At 33.4% G+C, this 18662-nt stretch overlaps 1 protein-coding gene across 5 annotated transcripts in view; it reads left to right on the top strand.

Annotated features, from left to right (window-relative positions):
- Positions 1 to 18662, top strand: part of golga4 (golgin A4) — a 54276-nt gene that overhangs the window by 13683 nt on the left and 21931 nt on the right. For 4 of the 5 annotated variants that reach the window (XM_051126212.1, XM_051126211.1, XM_051126210.1 and 1 more), the window contains 11 exons: positions 2050 to 2097; positions 2263 to 2319; positions 3819 to 3917; positions 3997 to 4138; positions 4223 to 4419; positions 9292 to 9375; positions 11620 to 11767; positions 11844 to 12022; positions 14089 to 14187; positions 14293 to 14448; positions 14618 to 18621. In XM_051126212.1, coding sequence (XP_050982169.1) covers positions 2050 to 2097; positions 2263 to 2319; positions 3819 to 3917; positions 3997 to 4138; positions 4223 to 4419; positions 9292 to 9375; positions 11620 to 11767; positions 11844 to 12022; positions 14089 to 14187; positions 14293 to 14448; positions 14618 to 18621 — 5213 coding nt within the window. The remainder of the gene's footprint in view (positions 1 to 2049; positions 2098 to 2262; positions 2320 to 3818; positions 3918 to 3996; positions 4139 to 4222; positions 4420 to 9291; positions 9376 to 11619; positions 11768 to 11843; positions 12023 to 14088; positions 14188 to 14292; positions 14449 to 14617; positions 18622 to 18662) is intronic. The other variant, XM_051126209.1, reaches the window with a different exon arrangement.

The raw sequence follows: 18662 nt of genomic DNA, 5'->3' as shown, positions 1-18662 counted from the left end.
GCATCTAATTCAAAAGATTTGTGTCTTTTTTTACTTGGCATATAGTAGATTGCATTCATTAAAAGTGGATTATTGAATAGTTTTTTTAAGGGATAATACATCTAAACCATACTTACTTGAGATGGAAACTGCTATCTTTGTTATCCATCAGTGTTTTTTTCTTTTATTACAAGTGCAGAAAGAGATTTTGCATGCGTGTCTAAATAATGGCTGATTAATTGGACTTGCAGCAATCCACTGAAACTAAAGCTCTTCCATTCCTGATGCAAAGAGTTAAATGCAAATTAAAGCACAAACCATCATGTTTTACTGAATATAAAAGGTTTCTGAGTTGTAATAGTTTTTATTTCATGAAAATCTCTTTGGCTGTGTTGACTCTGCTGTAGGTTGTGTCCCGAGATAATGGCGTAGTAATAAATCAATAAACTTTGCCGCATGAACATGCGTTGCATGTGGTTAAGCCCTCATTAAGAGATTATTTGAACAAGCCTGTTTTGTTAAGGAGGAGCTCAGGCCTTTTGTACTGACTGTGCATGTTAATCATGGCACATCGGAGCTCTTCAGTTGAACATGTATCTGAGATAATGCACTGCACTGACAGTATGTGGATTATCTGACCTGTTTACACCTGATCCAGTCTGTGATCTCAGTCCACCTCAAGAAGTATTTGGGCATGGAAACAGACAACTGTAATATAAAAAGTAAACTTGAAACTATAACTAAAAAATGAGAACAATTTTAAGTGAAAATTGGCAACTAACTGAAATATATTTAATATAAAGTGTTAAAATAACCATCTTAAAATTACTGATATTAAAATGAAAATAAAAATGTATTTATTTATTTATTTTTAAATTAAATTAAATTCGATTTTATTTTATTTTTTATTTTTAAATTAAATTAAATTAGATTTTGTTTTGTTTTGTTTTGTTTGTTTTGTGGGTCACATCACATACTGTTTATGCTGCGAATGTTTTTTGTGTTTTTTGATGTATTTGGGCTTAAAAAACGTCACAAGATGCAGTTTTTGTCATTCAATGTCAAGACTTTTGAGTTGTTGATGACTTATTGAAAAATTAATTAAAGCTTTATAAAAATATTTTAAAAAGTTAAAAAATGACAAAACACATAACAAAATTACTTAAACTTTAATATTAAAATGGCAACAGAAAATTTTCAGTAAACTTGAAAAAACTTAAAAATTACAACAAATTTAAGTGAAAATGGGAAACTAACTGAAATATATTTAATATATTTAATATAAATTGTTAAAATCTTCCATCTTAAATTTACTGAAGTTAAAATGGAAATAAAAATTAATCAAAGCTTTATAAAAATATATATATATATAAAAAAAGTGAACAAATTAAACAAATTAAAGTGAAAATTGGAAACTAACTGATATTTAATATAAAGTGTTAAAATCATTCATCTTAAAATTACTAAAATTAAAATGCAAATAAAAAATTAAAGCTTTATAAAAAATATATATAAAAAAATAATGACAGAATATTTAACAGAATTACTTAAACGTTAGTATTAAAATGGAAAAAGAAAATTGTAAAAAAAAAAAAAAAAAAAGGTAAACTTAAAAAACATGATTAGAACTAATTTAAGTGAAAATTGGCAGCTGAAATATATTTAATATAAAGTGTTGAAATCATCCATTTTAAAATAAGTTGAAAATTTAAAAGAAAATTAAAAACCAGAATTAGAACTAATTTTATTTCATTTTTTTTACTTTTGAAATATTCTTTTTTTTATTATTTATTTTGTTTTCCTTAAAAATGTGTACATTTCATGATGTATGTTGTGATTATAAAGTTGCACTTACTGTCCACCACTGGAAAGAGGAACTGACCTTTAACTAATTGAGTCATAACCCATAACCCATTGACTAGAACTAATCAGCTAGTCAGTAGTGTAGATTGTACAATTCTGATCAGAAGTGATCGCTGATTTGGGAATGGTACAGTCTGATTTGTGAAATGAGTTGATCGCAATTGCTAGACTAATTTTTTTTCTCTCTCTCTCTTTTCTCTCTTTCAGTTGGTAACAGCCTACCGAACTGTACTCCGGGATAAAGAGAAAACTCAGGTAATTTCATATTCAGTCGATGCGGCAGAATAAATGAGTGTAGTTTGCGTGCAGCTGGAGGGATGTTTCTGTAATGTTTTTCCTTTAATGAGTTGCAGTATTTGTTCTGCTGTGAGGTTTGGGGCAGATATTAGTGTGTAATTCATCTCTGTCTGTGTCTCTCAGGCCATCCTCAGCCAGAGTCAAGATAAAGCCCTGAGAAGAATAGGAGAGCTCAGGGAGGTTCGTCTCTCGCTGTTCGTCTGGCACACGCATTAATTCTTCATCACAGGCTCTACCCTCAATGTTTTTCTACGTCTGATATCTCTATTACTCCTCGCTTCACACTGTGTACTTAAAGACAACATGAAACAGCATTCACAATGCAGCTAATGTCTGAGAGATACAGTTTCGGATTTTGTCTGTCTGCCTTTGATTGTGGGAGGGTTGGACACAATATATAAAATAAAACAAAAAAACAAAACAAATAATAAAAAATAAAATAAAAATAAAATGTGGCAATAAAAAATAAAACAAACCATGAATAAAATAAAGTAAAAATGTGCCAATAGAAAATTAAAACCATGAAAAAAAAAAAAATAAAAATAAAATAATAATAATAATAATAAAATAAAGAAAAAATAAAGAAAATAAAAATAAAATGTGTTAATAGAAAATAAAAAAATCATTAAAATAAAATAAAATAATACAAAATAAAATGTGTTAATAGAAAATAAACCATGACTAAATAAAATAAAATAAAATGTTAAAATAATGAAAAAATAAATTAATAAAAAAATAAAATAAATAAAATGAGGCAATAGAAAATAAAAATAAAAAAGAAAGAAAGAAAGAAAGAAAATAAAACAAATGTGTTAACAGAAAATAAAAAACATTAATAAAATAAATAAATAAATAAATAAAATAAAATAAGAAACCATGAATGAAGCATTGTTATTTTATATATATATAGTTTATATAGTTATTTTTATATATATATAGTACTTTTTTTATTTTAGTCATTTTAGTACATCAAGTTAAACTAAATTAAAAATAAATAAATATTGAAATAAACTAGCTAAAATAAAGGTTTTAGTTTTAGTCAACTGTAATTACCCTGGCATGGAAAAAAAATACATGCATAAATAAAACAGATAATATAGAAGAACAAGATAAATTAAAAAAAATATTATTTTATTTATTGTAATATTAATATTATTTATTATTATTAATATTATAAATATTATTTTAATGTTCTTTTTATTGTATTTATCAAATTCATTTGATAAATTATTTTTATGTTTATGTTTTATATATTTTCTATACTGTATATATTATATTATTAATTTATTTTATTATAAATGTATGTATTATTTATTACATATATATATTATAAATATATTATTATTAATAATAAATTATATATATATATATATATATATATATATATATATTCTTTCTTTCAAATTATTTTTATAAATTTTGTATATGATGTGTATATGTTCATTTTATATTTTATTTTATATATATATATATGTGTGTGTGTGTGTGTGTGTGTGTGTATATATATATATATATATATATATATATGCATGTATGTATATGTATATACACACATATATACATGTATTTCTTTTAACACTTGCAAATTGTTTACTTAACTCAAATTATTTATATGTTACAGATTTTATTATTAATATATATTAAATATTGAGCTATAAAGCCTCATATCTCCTCCTCAGGAGCTCCAGATGGACCAGCAGGCCAAGAAACACCTACAGGAGGAGTTTGACGCTGCTCTTGAGGAGAAGGACCAGATGATCACTGTGCTTCAGACGCAAGTACGTGTTCTCTGTGTGTTTATCTTGTATTGTGCATTATCTAGTTATCCAAAGTGATACTGAAGCTGTTTGTCTTCAGGTGTCACTCTTGAAGAAACGTCTGCAGGCGTCTGGAGGTGTGCTCTCATCTGAGGGTGAGACTTCTCAGTCCACAGATACAGTTGATGCAAACACTGACATTCAGAGCCCCTCGAAAGACGACACCACGGCGCTTAACACAGGTATGTGCAGATTTCCTGGTGCACAACATATTTTTCTATGATAAAGTCGTCTTTAACCTGGTTGTGTTTTGTGTGCGTGGGCAGCAGAGGGCAGCGGAGAGCCGGGCAGCGCGGTGGACATTGAGGTGCTTCAGAAGCGGATCAAAAGGCAAGAGAGTCTCCTGCAGAGATGTAAAGAGATGATTCGATCCAGTAAAGAGCGAACCGCTCAGCTGACCAGTGAGAACGAGGTTTTGCAGCAGCAGCTGCAGGAGAGACTGCAAGAGCTTGAGAAAATTAAGGTACAGAAACATAAAAAAAACATCTAGCTTTTGCGTAGCTGGGTTATTTAGGGTTGTGTATCTGTACCTTAGTGGTTAAAGACTTGGAATGGCAACTGAAAGGTTGCAGGTTCAAACCCAGCATGAGGTGGTTATTGAGCTATCACCATTGTGCTATTGAACAAAATATATATTATTTTATTTATGTTTTTGTTTGTTTATTTCTTATTACTTATTTTTATTTATTTTATTCCTTTTTGAGATGTTGTGTTGATTTTGTGATTATAATTTAAATTTCATACATTGTTTATTTTTATATTTTATTTTATCTAGTTTTATTTAATTTTATTCATTTTTGAGTTTGTCGTAGTTGATTTCATAATATCACATTTACTTTTTAAAATGTATTCATACATGATTTAATTAGTTTTTTATTTTATTCATACATTATTTATATTTATATATATTATTTTATCTAGTTTTAATTTTTATGTTAACTTATTTAATTCATGCATGGTTTATTTAATGATTTTATTTATGCATTTTTATTTTATTTAGTTTATTTGATTGTTTTATACATGATTTTTTTTCCGGAAATATTATGATTATTTGTATTTTCTTATTTTTTTATATTTAATTCATGCATTATTTATTTATACAGTTTTATTTTATTTAGTTTAGTTTATTTTATTGTTTTGTATGTTTTATTTTGTAAATATTATGATTATTTATATTTTATTATTATTTTTCTACTGTTATTCATACATTTATTTTATTTTTCATTATTTCATGCATGGTTTATCTTTTATTTATTTATTTATGTTTATTATTATTTTTGTTGCCCCATTTTATTTTGTTCAGACCTGGTGTTTTTTATTTTATATTTTATTAATGCAGAAATTTTGTTTATTTTATTATTCTTTTTTTTTTTTATTTCTTTTTAGTTTATTTTATTTAGTTTCTATTTACTTTATTTTATTCAGACATAATTTATTTTGTGTATATGTACATGGTTTATTTTATTTTTATTAATTTCATTCCTGCATTCATTTATAATTTATTTTAAAATGTACTATTTTATTTAATTAATTAATGGTAATGGAGTGTGTTTGACCTATTTGAGGGGGTGTGTTGTGAGGTAGCGGGTGGAGTGTCGTGAGTATGTTTCCTGTGGATGTGATGTGATGTGTTTGTGCTGTGTGTGGGACCAGTGCTCAGCGGGACAGTGAGAGCAGAGGTTAACATCAACCTCTCCTCGCCCCAAACAACATACGGACATACAGTACAGCCCCTCCGATCCCACCGTCACACTCGTTTGCACTAAAACACACCAGCTGAAGCTCAACTCAGTGATTTACTCTTTACTTTGCTGGACCACTAAATCATTCAGATTTATATGAAACACTAAAGCACTGCATTAAATTAAACTAGAAGAATAAAACTAGATTTTTACAGTTTCTCTACAGTGTACACTGTAAAGTGGCCTATAAGTCTGAAGCTCATAGTAATGTACCAAGGTTACATTTTAGCTTGTTTAGCTTGTACTTAGTTTTTTAATAATTAAAAAATATATAAAAATAAAAATGAATTAATTAAAAAAGAATTTAAAAAGTATTTTAAAATTATATTTGTATGTATTTAAAATTAGATTTTTAAATAATTAAAAATATAAATGTATATGGTTAAAAATATAAATGTGGATAATTAAAAACAAAAATAGAAAAAAATGACAGCAATTTGTGTATTTATTTTCATTTAAGTTTATTTGAATAATATCTGAATAATATCAATATATAAATGATATTTTTCATTAGCATGTATTTCAATAATAATATGTAATATAGTAAATTGAAATAAGAGTTTTTTTGTTTTTTTTTTTTTTCTATTTTCTATTTTCTATTTCAGTTAATGTGTAATTTAGAAAGACACATGATGACATTACCTTGAAATGATTAATTATTTTGAAGAGAGAAAAGTGAAACATCCTTTCATTACTGAAATGGTGAACTCATTTCTATTTAACAGCTTGCAAACATTATTGAGAGATCAAGATACACAGAAGCAGGTCTATAGCACAAATAGAAATTACAGTGGATTGCAACATGTTTATTAATGTTTTATTAAACACTGTTACATTTAGTAAATACAGTGAGTTCAGTAGTTGCTCTAGATTTTTCATTATTTTGCATTAGATGCTTTTTTTTTTACCATCTAACGGTCTCATTTTTCATACGCTATTTCATATATTATTTGCATGAAGATACACAATTTCATTGTGCAATATAACGGTGTACAACATCTGTTGAAAAAATTTGCTATTCAAATCATGCAACAGAAACCCCTTTTCAAAAGCATATGCCCTTTTTTTATTAAGACAACAGAATCTCATTATATTCTCAATCTAACTGGGTGAGAGTTTTAAACACTGTACAGAACCACAATATAATGTCCAAATTTAGGGACTGGACACTCCTGCTTTAAATAATGATTTGCATTAAGATACACAATCTCATTATGCAACATAACGTACAACATCTGTTTGAAAAGTTTGCTATTCAGAAACTGTCATAGAAGTGTAAAACTGTGTCTGTCTTACTGTACAATCGAAGTAGATACAACCGAAAGCAAGTGGATTCTTATTGACATCCTCAGTTAAAAAGCTGCTGTATTGCATTGCTGTGTGGCATTTTCTCTGTTACCTACAGTTGAAGTCAAAAGTTTACATACACCTTGCAGAATCTGCAATATGTTTATTTCAACAAAATAAGAGGGATCATACAAAATGCATGTTATTTTTATTTAGTACTGACCTGAATAAGATATTTCACATAAAAGACATTTACACATAGTATATTTGATATTTGCACACACTTGATTCTTAATACTGTGTTGTTACCTGAATGATCCACAGCTGTGATAGTTGTTCATGAGTCCCTTGTTTGTCCTGAACAGTTAAACTGCTGCTGTTCTTCAGAAAAATCCTTCAGATACTCACAAATTCTTGGTTTTTCTGCATTTTTGTGTAATTGAACCCTTTCCAACAATGACTGTATGATTTTGAGATCCATTTTTTTTTGACACTGAGGACAACTGAGAGACTCATGCAACTATTACAGAAGGTTCAAACGCTCACTGATGCTTCAGAAGGAAACACGATGCATTAAGAGCCGGGGGTTGAAAACTTTTGGAATTTGAATATCAGGGTAAATTCAACTTATTTTGTCTTCTGGGAAACATGTTAGTATCTTTTGTAGCTTCTGAAGGGCAGTACTAAATGAAATAAATATGATATTTAGGCAAAATAAGAAAGATGTACACATCTTCATTCCATTCAAAAGTTTTCACCCCCCGGCTCTTAGTGCATCATTTGTCCTTCTGGAGCATCAGTGAGTGTTTCAACCTTCTGTAATAGTTGCATATGAGTCTCTCAGTTGTCCTCAGTGTGGAAAAGATGCATCTCAAAATCATACAGTCATTGTTGGAAGGAGTTCAAATGCACAAAAATGCTGAAAAAACAATCTAAAGGATTTTTCTAAAGAACAGTGGGCAGTTTTAACTGTTCAGGACAAACAAGGGACTCATGAACAACTATCACTAAACAAAAAAAACAGCTGTGGATCATTCAGGTAACAACACAGTAATAAGAATGAACTGCATGTAAACTTTGAACAGGGCATTTTTATGAATTCAACTATTATTTTCTCTTGTGGACTATATGTAAATGTCTTCTATGTGAAATATCTTATTCAGGTCAGTACTAAATAAAGAATAACATGCATTTTGCATGACACCTCTTAATTTGGTAAAATAATAAACATTTTGCAGATTCTCCAAGGTGTATGTAAACTTTTGACACATTGTTCAAATGCAGTTGTTTAAAGGGTTAGTTCACCCAAAAAATGAAAAGTCTGTCATTAATTATTCACTCTCATGTCGTTCCAAACCAGTAGGACCTTCAATCATCTTGGGAATACAAATTAAGATTTTTTTGATGAAATCCGAGAGCTTTCTGACCCTGCAATAGACAGCAACGCAACTACCAAGTTCAATGCCCAGAAGGGTATAAAATAGTCTATGTGACATCAGTGGTTCAACCGCGATATTATGAAGCTACGAGAATACTTTTTGTGCGCAAAGAAAACAAAAAACTACTTTATTCAACAATTTCTTCTCTTCCGTGTCAGTCCATCTTTAGTCGTGTGTGTCAAACACTCCAGTTCAGGGAAACCAGCAGGAAACAGGAAGTAACCGCTGTTCCCTAACAGAGTGGCGTTCTGCTCTAGAGGCGACGCCGCCACAACCGCTGGCTGCTGTCCTGGGCTGTAATTGAGGTTTGATTGTCGGTCTGGTGTGACGACTCCACGGGCTGCTGTGATGTGGATGTGGCCTGCATTGTGTGCGTGTGTGTTTATCTGTGGCGGGAAACATCGATAATTATTCACAGCTCCCTGTGTAATCGACTGTGCATGAAGTATATGTTATAGTAATCTGGAAGATCAGTATGAACAGTTGCAAAGCCATGCATTACTGTGTTTTTGCCATATTCGTGGGTGTAGTGCAACAGAATGTGTATAATAAAAGACCCCACTTATCTTATTTTATATGCTTAACTGTTCAAGTTTTGTGTAGCCAGACTTACTGGATGTGCAAAGAGTTCTTGACATGCACAAGAACCTTTTTTTTCCACATTTTGCAAGTCGAATTTTCAGGTCAGTACATTTCCAGCTGGCCGCTATATTTCCAGGCATCTCACTTTCTAATCCAGGTTGTCTAGACCAGCAGGCTCTGGGGTGTTTATGATAGATGCTCAATAAGTGTTGATTATTATTCTGAGAGTAATGTCTTAAGATCCATCATCGCACACTCATCGTCTGTCATCCGTGTGTTTACCAGGAACTCCACACTACAGAGAAGACGAAGCTGATCACACAGCTGGGAGACGCCAAGAACCTCATCGAGCAGCTGGAGCAGGACAAGGTGAGAGAGAAACAGGACACGCTTGGTTTTACTCCTCAGAAGGGTTCAGCTATGTTGTGCGTCTGCCACGGGACGCTTTAAGAGCTAGAGTGAGTAGAAGTACAAATACAAATTCCACTGACCCTGTAAGCGTAAGACAAAGACAGATTATTCCGGAAAGGCTTTTTAAAATGATCGGAAAACTTATTTCCTGTGGGCCGCTCACTTTGACACTTTTGCGTATAAAAGTACAACGGGAGATGTCTTGCTTATTATTTTAGGAGGGTGGTCAAGCAGGGTCAAATGTGAATTTCTCTGATTTTCTTTGCCCGTGGAGAGTGAATTGACCAGTTAAAATATTTTCATCCACCTTTTTCTTTAACGCAGAAGTAAGCCTATGAGTGAGACTTCCAGTTTTTTAGCCGAAATAGGGAAATTTGTTAGGGAAATAATGAGAAGAATAACAACATGCAGTAAACGGTAAAACTGTTTGCACTACAAACCAGTGTGTTCATAATTAAGATAGTAAGACACAAATTTGCAATATCAAGCTGCAAAACGAGCTGTTTTGTACAGCTAAAAGTACCCAAAAAAGACCCAAAACCCCCAAAATTAGCAAGTTTACTCTTACAGGGAAAAAAGGAGAATAGTCCATGAAATTGTATATTTTATTATTTAAAATGCATATTTCATTTTATTATTATAAGAATACATTACTATTATATTTTATAATGTATTTATTTTTTTGTATACATAAATTTAAAACATTATTCAGTATATATATATTCATAGAAGTACATAAATTGCATACAACAACAACAACAACAACAATAATAATAATAAAATGTAAAGCTATTAAATGAATATAATAACATGTATAACGTATAATTATGTCATTATATTGTAGTAAATTACATAACACACATAATGATTTTGAAAAAAAAAAAAAAAAATATATATATATATATATATATATATATATATATATAGTGTTAAATAATATGTATATTATTACTGAAATAAACCCAGACAACTCTCAATAACAATATGTACTGTAACAGACAATTATTATTATTTTTTAATATATTATTATTCTGTATATTATTTCTTTTTATTGAAAAGTTATATATATATATAATTTTATTTTTATTGATATGCATTTATTTATTTATATATATATATATATATATATAATATATAAATGTAATTATAATAATATATAATAATTTCAATAATAATAATAATAATAATAATGAAAATATATAACATATTCCAATAACAATATATACTGTAACACACTATAATTAATACACTGAAACAAACTATTTTTATATTTTTACTTTTTTTACTTATTTTACTTATTTTTATTTGTCTTGGTTGTATGCTGATTTTGCACCCTATGATCAAAATAGTGTTTGAGCACCTAAATATAATTGAAAATAATAAAAATAAAATGTAAAGCCATGAAATAAATGTATATAATAACATATATAACGTATAATTATACATAATTATATTATAGAATTAAATAAAAAAATTGATATAATATAAATAAAAAAAATTATATAAAATATTATTTTATTACAATATATTATTAGATAGATACATTTATTTTTTATAATTATAAATGCGATTTCAATAGTAAATAAACTAGATAAATGTAATTATAATAATATATAACATATTGCAATAACTATATATAGTGTAACATACAATAATTAATAAATTGAAACAAAATATTTTTAACTTATTTTTATTTGTCTTGGTTGAATGAGATTTTGCAACCTGTGATCAAAATAGTCTTTGAGATGTCATGGAGAGCTGTCTATGTGCTACTGAGTTGTGATCAAATCGGTCATGTTTTGTTTTACCTTTAACCTTTACCCTGCAGGATAGAGATCATTGCCACTTGGGTCATTGTATGGAATGTGCAAGAGCGCAAACATACGTCAGAAACAATTAGAGGCACGTCCTCAAACTGAGCACAGAACCTGCTGTACGGGGGCAGAAACCACATTTGCGCTAGACTATTTGGACAAAATCAGTAGTGGATTTCGGGAAAATGAAAAAGTGATTGCAATACTGTGCTTTTGAGGTTTTGTTTTTCAGCCCTTTCAAAATCCTAGAAGTGTCCTAGAAGTCATATGAGCTTTGCATGAGGATCAGACCAAAATACGATCATGCAGACTGAAAATCTGATATGACTGCATTAAATTTTTTGGGTGAACTACTTCTTTAATACTCACCTGTGGCATCATTTTGAAGGGAATGGTCATTGCTGAAACCAAGCGGCAGATGCACGAGACTTTGGAGATGAAGGAAGAGGAGATCGCTCAGCTGCGCTCCAGACTCCAGCAGACCATCGTTCAGAAAGATGAGCTCCAGGAACAGAAAGAGAAATCAGAGAAAGCAGGTAATTGAGACTGTCTACTCTCTCAGTTTCCCAATTTTTGTGTCTGCTCATCCTTAATGCACTTTATCTTTCCCAGCATTCGAAGAGCTGGAGCGAGCTCTAGGTGTGGCCCAGCGGGCAGAGGAAGCGCGCCGTCAGCTGCAGGTGAGCATGGAGGAGCAGGTGAAACAGGTGGAGAAAGCCAGCGAGGAAGAGAGGAGAAGCTTGCAACAGGAGCTGACCAGGGTCAAACAGGAAGTGGTCACCATTATGAAGGTGTGTATAAAAAAACAGAGTCAGAGAGAAAGAAATTGGTCACTTTTTGTGCTGCAAAAAGACGTTTTCTATGTTTATAAAACGTGCAATCTGTTGCTGTGTCATGCATATTTAATTTGTTTTTCACTGCTCATGCTTTATTTTAGACACTAGAATGAAGAATAATCAAACAATTTCGTTTAGCATTTTAATGTATTTCTTTTGCCTTTTCTCTGTCCCCATTTGTACTCGACCTGTTTAAAGTTATTTTGCCTGGAAAAGCCATCAATTCACTCACAGTGTCACATTCATCCTGAGATTTGTCTGGATGAGCGGTTAAATGTCCACGACTGCAGAGTTCCCATGAAGCCTGTGTGTTTTTATGGATCTGCACACCTTTAGTCTCCTCCTTTGTGTATTTGAGAATGATTAATTAACTAAAGGGCAGTAGTAAATCAAAATTGACCAAATGGATGCCACATTTACAGCCCACCATTCTGCCTGTATGTATGCTTCATTTCTGACAAAGAAATTCAGTTCTGTTTCATTCATCAGGTCTCGTTATCCTTGCCATAACAAAGACTCTGTTTCCCATGCCAATAATTCATAGAAGAGCGACATTTTGAGTCTGTTGATTATTTCACTAAAGCATTGAGGTTGCCCATGAGAAAATGTAAAATATACTTTGAATGCAAGTGCAATGTGGGTTTTTTTTTTTTTTTTTTTTTTTTTTTGGCTAAATCTTCAATTCTGTGATCATAAATTGTATTAATAGATATATTATAAAAAGGTCTCATATGAGTATTTTATTTTATTTCTATCAAATATTAAGAACTGACTTAAATGTTGATAGTATTAATTAGTTAATATAAGTGTTAATATATTATTTAAATATTAATTAAATATTAAGAGATTTTATATCATTGTTGTTTCACTATTAATATATTTTGTGTTAATTTTTAAAATAGCATAAAGGCCATGAATATAACCTTAAATGCTGATATGGCAATTAAAAATATATTTATATAATTTCCCATGCCATAGTGTTAATTAGGGATGCATGATATTAGATTTTTGCCGATATCCGATATGCCGATGTTTAGCCGATGCCAGTACTAATATATATACTCTTTTGTTTGGAAACACCAAGTCTGTCCTGTTTGGAAATGATAAGCAAATTATTTTTAATTTTGGTTATTTTTTAACAAGAACTTATTTGTTAGAATTAAATGAACAATAATTAAGTTCTTTTGTAATGACAGTAGATTGAAGCTCTGAAAATAACTATAAATATACTATATATTTATCGCTCTTTTTTGTCTTTAAAAAAATGCAGTGTTAACCATACCATTTTATTTTAAGATTTATTTAAAAATGTAACATATTGCACATTAATGAATAAATCAGTATATATAAAATTATTTAATTTATAAGTGTCACGTTTTTTTTTTGTAAATATTATGTAAGCTATAGCTTCTGACCTTTAAATCAAAACATACTCATGATTTTATTACATCAGTTACTGCTTTATTTAATCAGAAACACAGTCTAAATGCTGTGTATTTTACTTTTATTTTATTAGAAGTAGGTCAACAGCGCCCCCTACGGAATTAAAACTCTTTACCGAACAGTCATTAGGGCCCTGCGAAAGCTACCGCTGCTGCCACTGCATCTGCTATTACTGTTTACTCTATCACACACTGAACATGTCATTCTGTATGTTCATTCTTATAATAAATACAGCAATCCAAAACCGTGAATCTAATCATCATTCAGGCAAAACTTTGCTTCAAGAATGAGCCACACTGCTGAATTGATCAAATCGCTAGCACACCCTGAGCATGTGTGAATTATTCCTCTTATGAGCAAGACATATTGGCATATTTTTTCATAGCGGGCTGATGCCGATTTTTACATTTGAAACATTCTCGGCCGATTCCGATACAGGTCTGATAATATTGTGCATCCCTATACTTAATGCATAGTGTAGATGGACTGGAAAAAGAGTTTTGCATTGTAGACATTAGAGTATGTCCATCGAACCTGACAAATATAATTATATTTTGCTGTAATTTCTTTCTTTTCAGAAATCCTCTGAGGACAGAATAGCAGAAATTGAACGGTTACATTCAGAGGCTATGGCTAGCAAAGAAGAGGAACTAAGTGCCCAGATAAAACAAGCAGTGGTATGCCCTAATTTTCATTTTCTATGATTAGTTAATGCAAATATTAGCTATTTGGATGTAGGTGTTTCCTAAGCTATTTGCACCAATGCTCTTTATTTACCTCAGGAGCAGTGTCGTGAGGAATTGTTGCGGTCAGCACAGGAAAGAGAACAGCAGGCGTCTCTCGCTCTGGAGGAGGCCGAGCTGCAGAAAGCGGCAGTTCAGTCTGAGGGGGAGAACAAAGCCAAGGAACTACAGCTGGAGTTAGAGTCAGCCAGAACGGTGAGTTTATCTGCCACCTTATCTGAGAATAGATCAGCAGGATATCCTTATTGTAGTTGAATAGCTAAATTAACCTGTAGATTTGAAGCCAGCATGAATGAGAATGAAACCAGTGCCCTATATCTTAGCATTGTGTGTTCCTTAAAATAGTCATTTTTTCTTTTTACAGAGAATTCAAGAACTTGAGAGTTGTTTGGGAAGCTCTGAGAAGTCGGATGAACTCTCTGCACAACTGGAAGAGCAGAGAAAGAAACATGAGGCTGAAAAAGCTGCTCTAGAAGAAGCACATAAGCAAGAGCTAGAAAAGATAAGCATGGAGCAAACAACGGCCCTCAATCAGCAGCATGATGCCGCTGTGGAGGAGCTTGTTCAGAAACATAAAGCAGAAATTGAATCAATTTTGAAAGAAAAGGAGGAGCAGTTCCATTCTCATGTGGAAGACATGAACAAAAAGATGCTTGATAAACTAAATGACAAACAAACTGAGATTGAGACCCTGTCTTCTGAGCTTAGTGAGGTACTGAATAGTAAACAACAGTTAGAAGAGAGACTGTCCTCTGTGGAGACCACCAGTGAAACCACTAGACAAGAGTTTGAGGAAAGACTCAAGGAAGAACGAGCAAAATATCAGGCTGAGATTGCAGCTGCGAAACAGAATGAAGGGGTCGAGAAAATGCTGAAAGAAGAGATAAATCAGATGAAGGTTCTGTTGGAGGAAAAGGAAAAAGCACTAGAGGAACATGTGCTCAAGGAAAAGGCTTTGCAGGAAGATGGAAGTGCGCAGTTGGAGGAGCTTCGGCTCAGGGCACAGACAAATAATGAGGCCCTGGAGGAATCAAGATCTCAGATTAGCAGACTTACAGAAGAACTCCAGCAAACCAAGAATCAAGTGAATGATCTTGAGCAAACCCTTGAGGCTGTGCGTAATGATAGTCGGGAGAAAGAAGTGTGTCTTGAACAAAAGACAAATGAACTTCAGGAACTGGTGCAGAAAATGGAGCAAGTCAATAAGGAACTATCTGAAAAAGACAATATGCATGTTGCAACCTGCAAAACAATGCAAGATGAGCAAAACCGTTTGAGGAAGCAGCTGGAAGACCAGAAGACTTCTCAAGAGAAGAAAATTGAGAACATTAGGAAAGACTTGGATTGCAAGCTGAAATCCCAGGAAAACAAGATGGAGAAGTTCAAGCAGAAAGCCAAAGAAGCGCAAGACAAGTTGAAGAAGCAGCTTCAGGATCAAGAGGAGAATGCCAAAGAGGAGTTATCTAAGAAATCTCAAGAGTTGGATTTGAAAGACCAGCAACTGAAGGAGAAGATCCTTGAGATGGCGCAAGCAAGCTCTGAGGGCCTCAGCACCGCCATGTCTGATTTGGAGGCCAATCATAAGGAGCACTTAGAGAAGCTTCAGGTGAAGCATAAACAGGAGCAGGATGATCTTATTCGTCGCTGGCAAGAGAAGCTTAACCAGCATGAGGAGGAACATGGCCAGTCTTTGCAAGAAAAAGCGCAGGAGTTGGAGGAGATCTCTCAGCTGCTTTCGGCCAGCAGGGAAGAAAAGGAACAGGTTATGAAAGACATCCAGAACCTCAGGGAGGAGCTTGCCATGAGGGAAACCACTGTGCAGAAACTACAGACAGAGCTCAGGGAGGCTGCAAGCAAGCTGGAAAGTTTATCTGAAGGGGAGGGTATACTTAAAAGACAAGTCGAAACCATGGAGAAGAATCTAAGCCAGGCCTTGAATGAAAGAAACCTTTTGCAGGACGAACTGAGGAAGGCTGAGGAAACTAGTAAGGAGAAACTGCAGAGCATGTCTGAAGAGTTGGTAAACACTCAGCAAAAGCTGAACTTGCTTGAAACGTCCAAGTGTAAAGAGGGCGAAGATCTCCAGAGGACACTTGAGGAAAAAACTGCTGAACTCCAAAATAAAGAAAAAGAGTTCCAGGCACAATTGTGTGACATCACAAAGGAATTCGAGCAGTGTTGTCAGGAAGCCCAGACAAAGTTAGAAGGCTTCTCTGTTGAACTATGTAAGAAAGTTGAAGGACGAGTTGGGGAGTTACAACGCCGGGTGATAGATCATCAGAATAAGGTCACATATCTAAGAAATATTATGACGACGAAGGACAACAGAATTAGCACTTTAGAGAAAGAATTTCAGCACACTTTGGATGAGAACCGTAATCTAAAGAGCTCTCTTGAAGAGGTGACTCTTCAGTTTACTGCAAGTTCAGCAACTCTCAAAGCCTTACAAACCGAAAGGGAGTCTCTGCAAACCGATGCTGATACTCGCTCCCAGGTACTTTCTGAGAAAGACCTTCAAATCAAGCAACTCTGTGAGGAAAAAGAGGACATATCGGAAAATCTCAAAGCAAATGTTTTGCAACTCAGCAATCTAGAATCAGTCATAAACGACTTGAAGACCCAGTTAGCAAGTAGCATAACTGAGAAAGAACAAGCCATATCTCTGCTGAATCAGCAGCACACTGAGGACAAGGAAAGGGTGACATCCCAAATTGGGGAGACGGTGGAAAACCTAGAGAAAGAGAAGACCTCGCTGCAAGAGCAGCTAGACTCACTCAGGAATAAGTTCTCTGAACTGAAAAAGAAGTTCAGTCAGAGTCACAGCACTGCTAAGTCTCTTCAAGATAAAGTTGGAGACATGGAGAGGCAGATTGCGGAGAAGGACGAACAACTTAAGACGCTCACTGCCAGCGTTGACAATCACTCCATTACGAAGTCCGAGATGGACCAGGCTCTTAGTGAGAAAGAACAGAGGGTTCATGCCTTGACCTCAGAGCTGGAAAGCTGCTCAAAGAAAGTTAGTGATCTGGAGGAGCAGCTAGAGTTGCGTACAAAAGAGCGGGAGCAACTCGCAGCTGATTTGCAGCAGCACCTTACCATTAGGGAGAACGAAAAGATTGAATTGATGAAGCAGGTGCAGGAAGCTCAGGACCAAAGCTCTCAAAACGGTGCCCTAATCCAGAAAACTGAGGAGAGTCTTCAGTCTTTGAGGAAAGATGTTGAAACAGCCAAGCAGGAACTGGAATCACAGCGGAATGACTTTGAGAAGGAGAAGGCTGAGATCCTCAGAGCGAAAGAAGAAGCCATAAAGGCAGCCCAAGAAAAGGCGTTAGCTGAAACGACTGGTAAAGTAGCTGAGTTGAAGAAGAAGGCAGAGCAAAGAATTGCCATGATTCGTAAACAGCTGACTTCACAAATTGAGGAAAAGGAGCAGGCTCTCAAAGACTTGCAGGCGCAGTTGGAAGGCATCAAGCAAACTCAGAGTGAAAAAGAAGAACGTATAAAGTCTTTAGAGGAGATTGAGAAGAAAATGGAGGAGGCTACTGCAAAACTGAAGGAAGGTCATGCAAAACTGAAGGAAGAGCATGCAAAACTGAAGGAAGAGCATGCAAAACATCTGCAAGAATTGCAGCAGAAAGAAAACGAGGAAAGACAGGCCTCTCTGCAAAACTTAAAAGATATGTATGAAGAGAAACTTGCTGGCATGTCTGCAAAAGAGGAACAATCTGCTACTGCTGCTAGAGAAACTTCTTCAAGACTTGGAGAGCTTGAGACCAAACTCTCAGAATCTAATGAGCAGATTGCAAACTACCAAACCGAGGTAAGTCGCCTTAAATCAGACCTGCTCGAACAGACAACCCGAGTGCAGGAGCTTCAACAGACATGCTTGGATCTTCAAGAACAGATTAAGGAGAAACAGATTGCTGAAGTTGAGAAGGAACATGTTGAAGTGCAAATGTCCAGCAATAGATTAGGAATGGAGCCTGCAATGTTAGTGGCCAATGAAAACATGGACGCTGTCAGGATTCAAGATGACTGGACAAGTCAAAAGGACTTGTTGGTGAAGGTATATGAGGAGAAGCTCCAAGATTTACAGCAGAGGCTGGAAGAGAAAGAAAATGAGCTAAAAGCACAACAGAGTTCACCTCAAGGAAACGGGGAGACTGTTAATGAGTGCCTAATCAACAATACAAACACCTCAGAGAACGATCTTCAGAGAAAGCTGGTAGAGGCTGAGAACGAGAAGCAGAAGCTCCACAAGGATTACACCAGACTACAGAAAGACCTTCGGTCTCTAAGGAAAGAGCATGAGAAGGAGCTGGAATTCCTGAAAAAGGAAATAGCTGAGGAAAACGAGAAGAAGCTCAAGTAAGATTTATGAAACAGTTGGGGAGTCGTTTATGTTTCTT

This window comes from Labeo rohita, chromosome 13, assembly GCF_022985175.1.
Source record: "Labeo rohita strain BAU-BD-2019 chromosome 13, IGBB_LRoh.1.0, whole genome shotgun sequence".
In the NCBI taxonomy this organism is placed as follows: Eukaryota; Metazoa; Chordata; class Actinopteri; order Cypriniformes; family Cyprinidae; genus Labeo; species Labeo rohita.
Note: the sequence above shows the minus strand (reverse complement) of the source record. Positions and strands in the feature narration are given on the sequence as shown.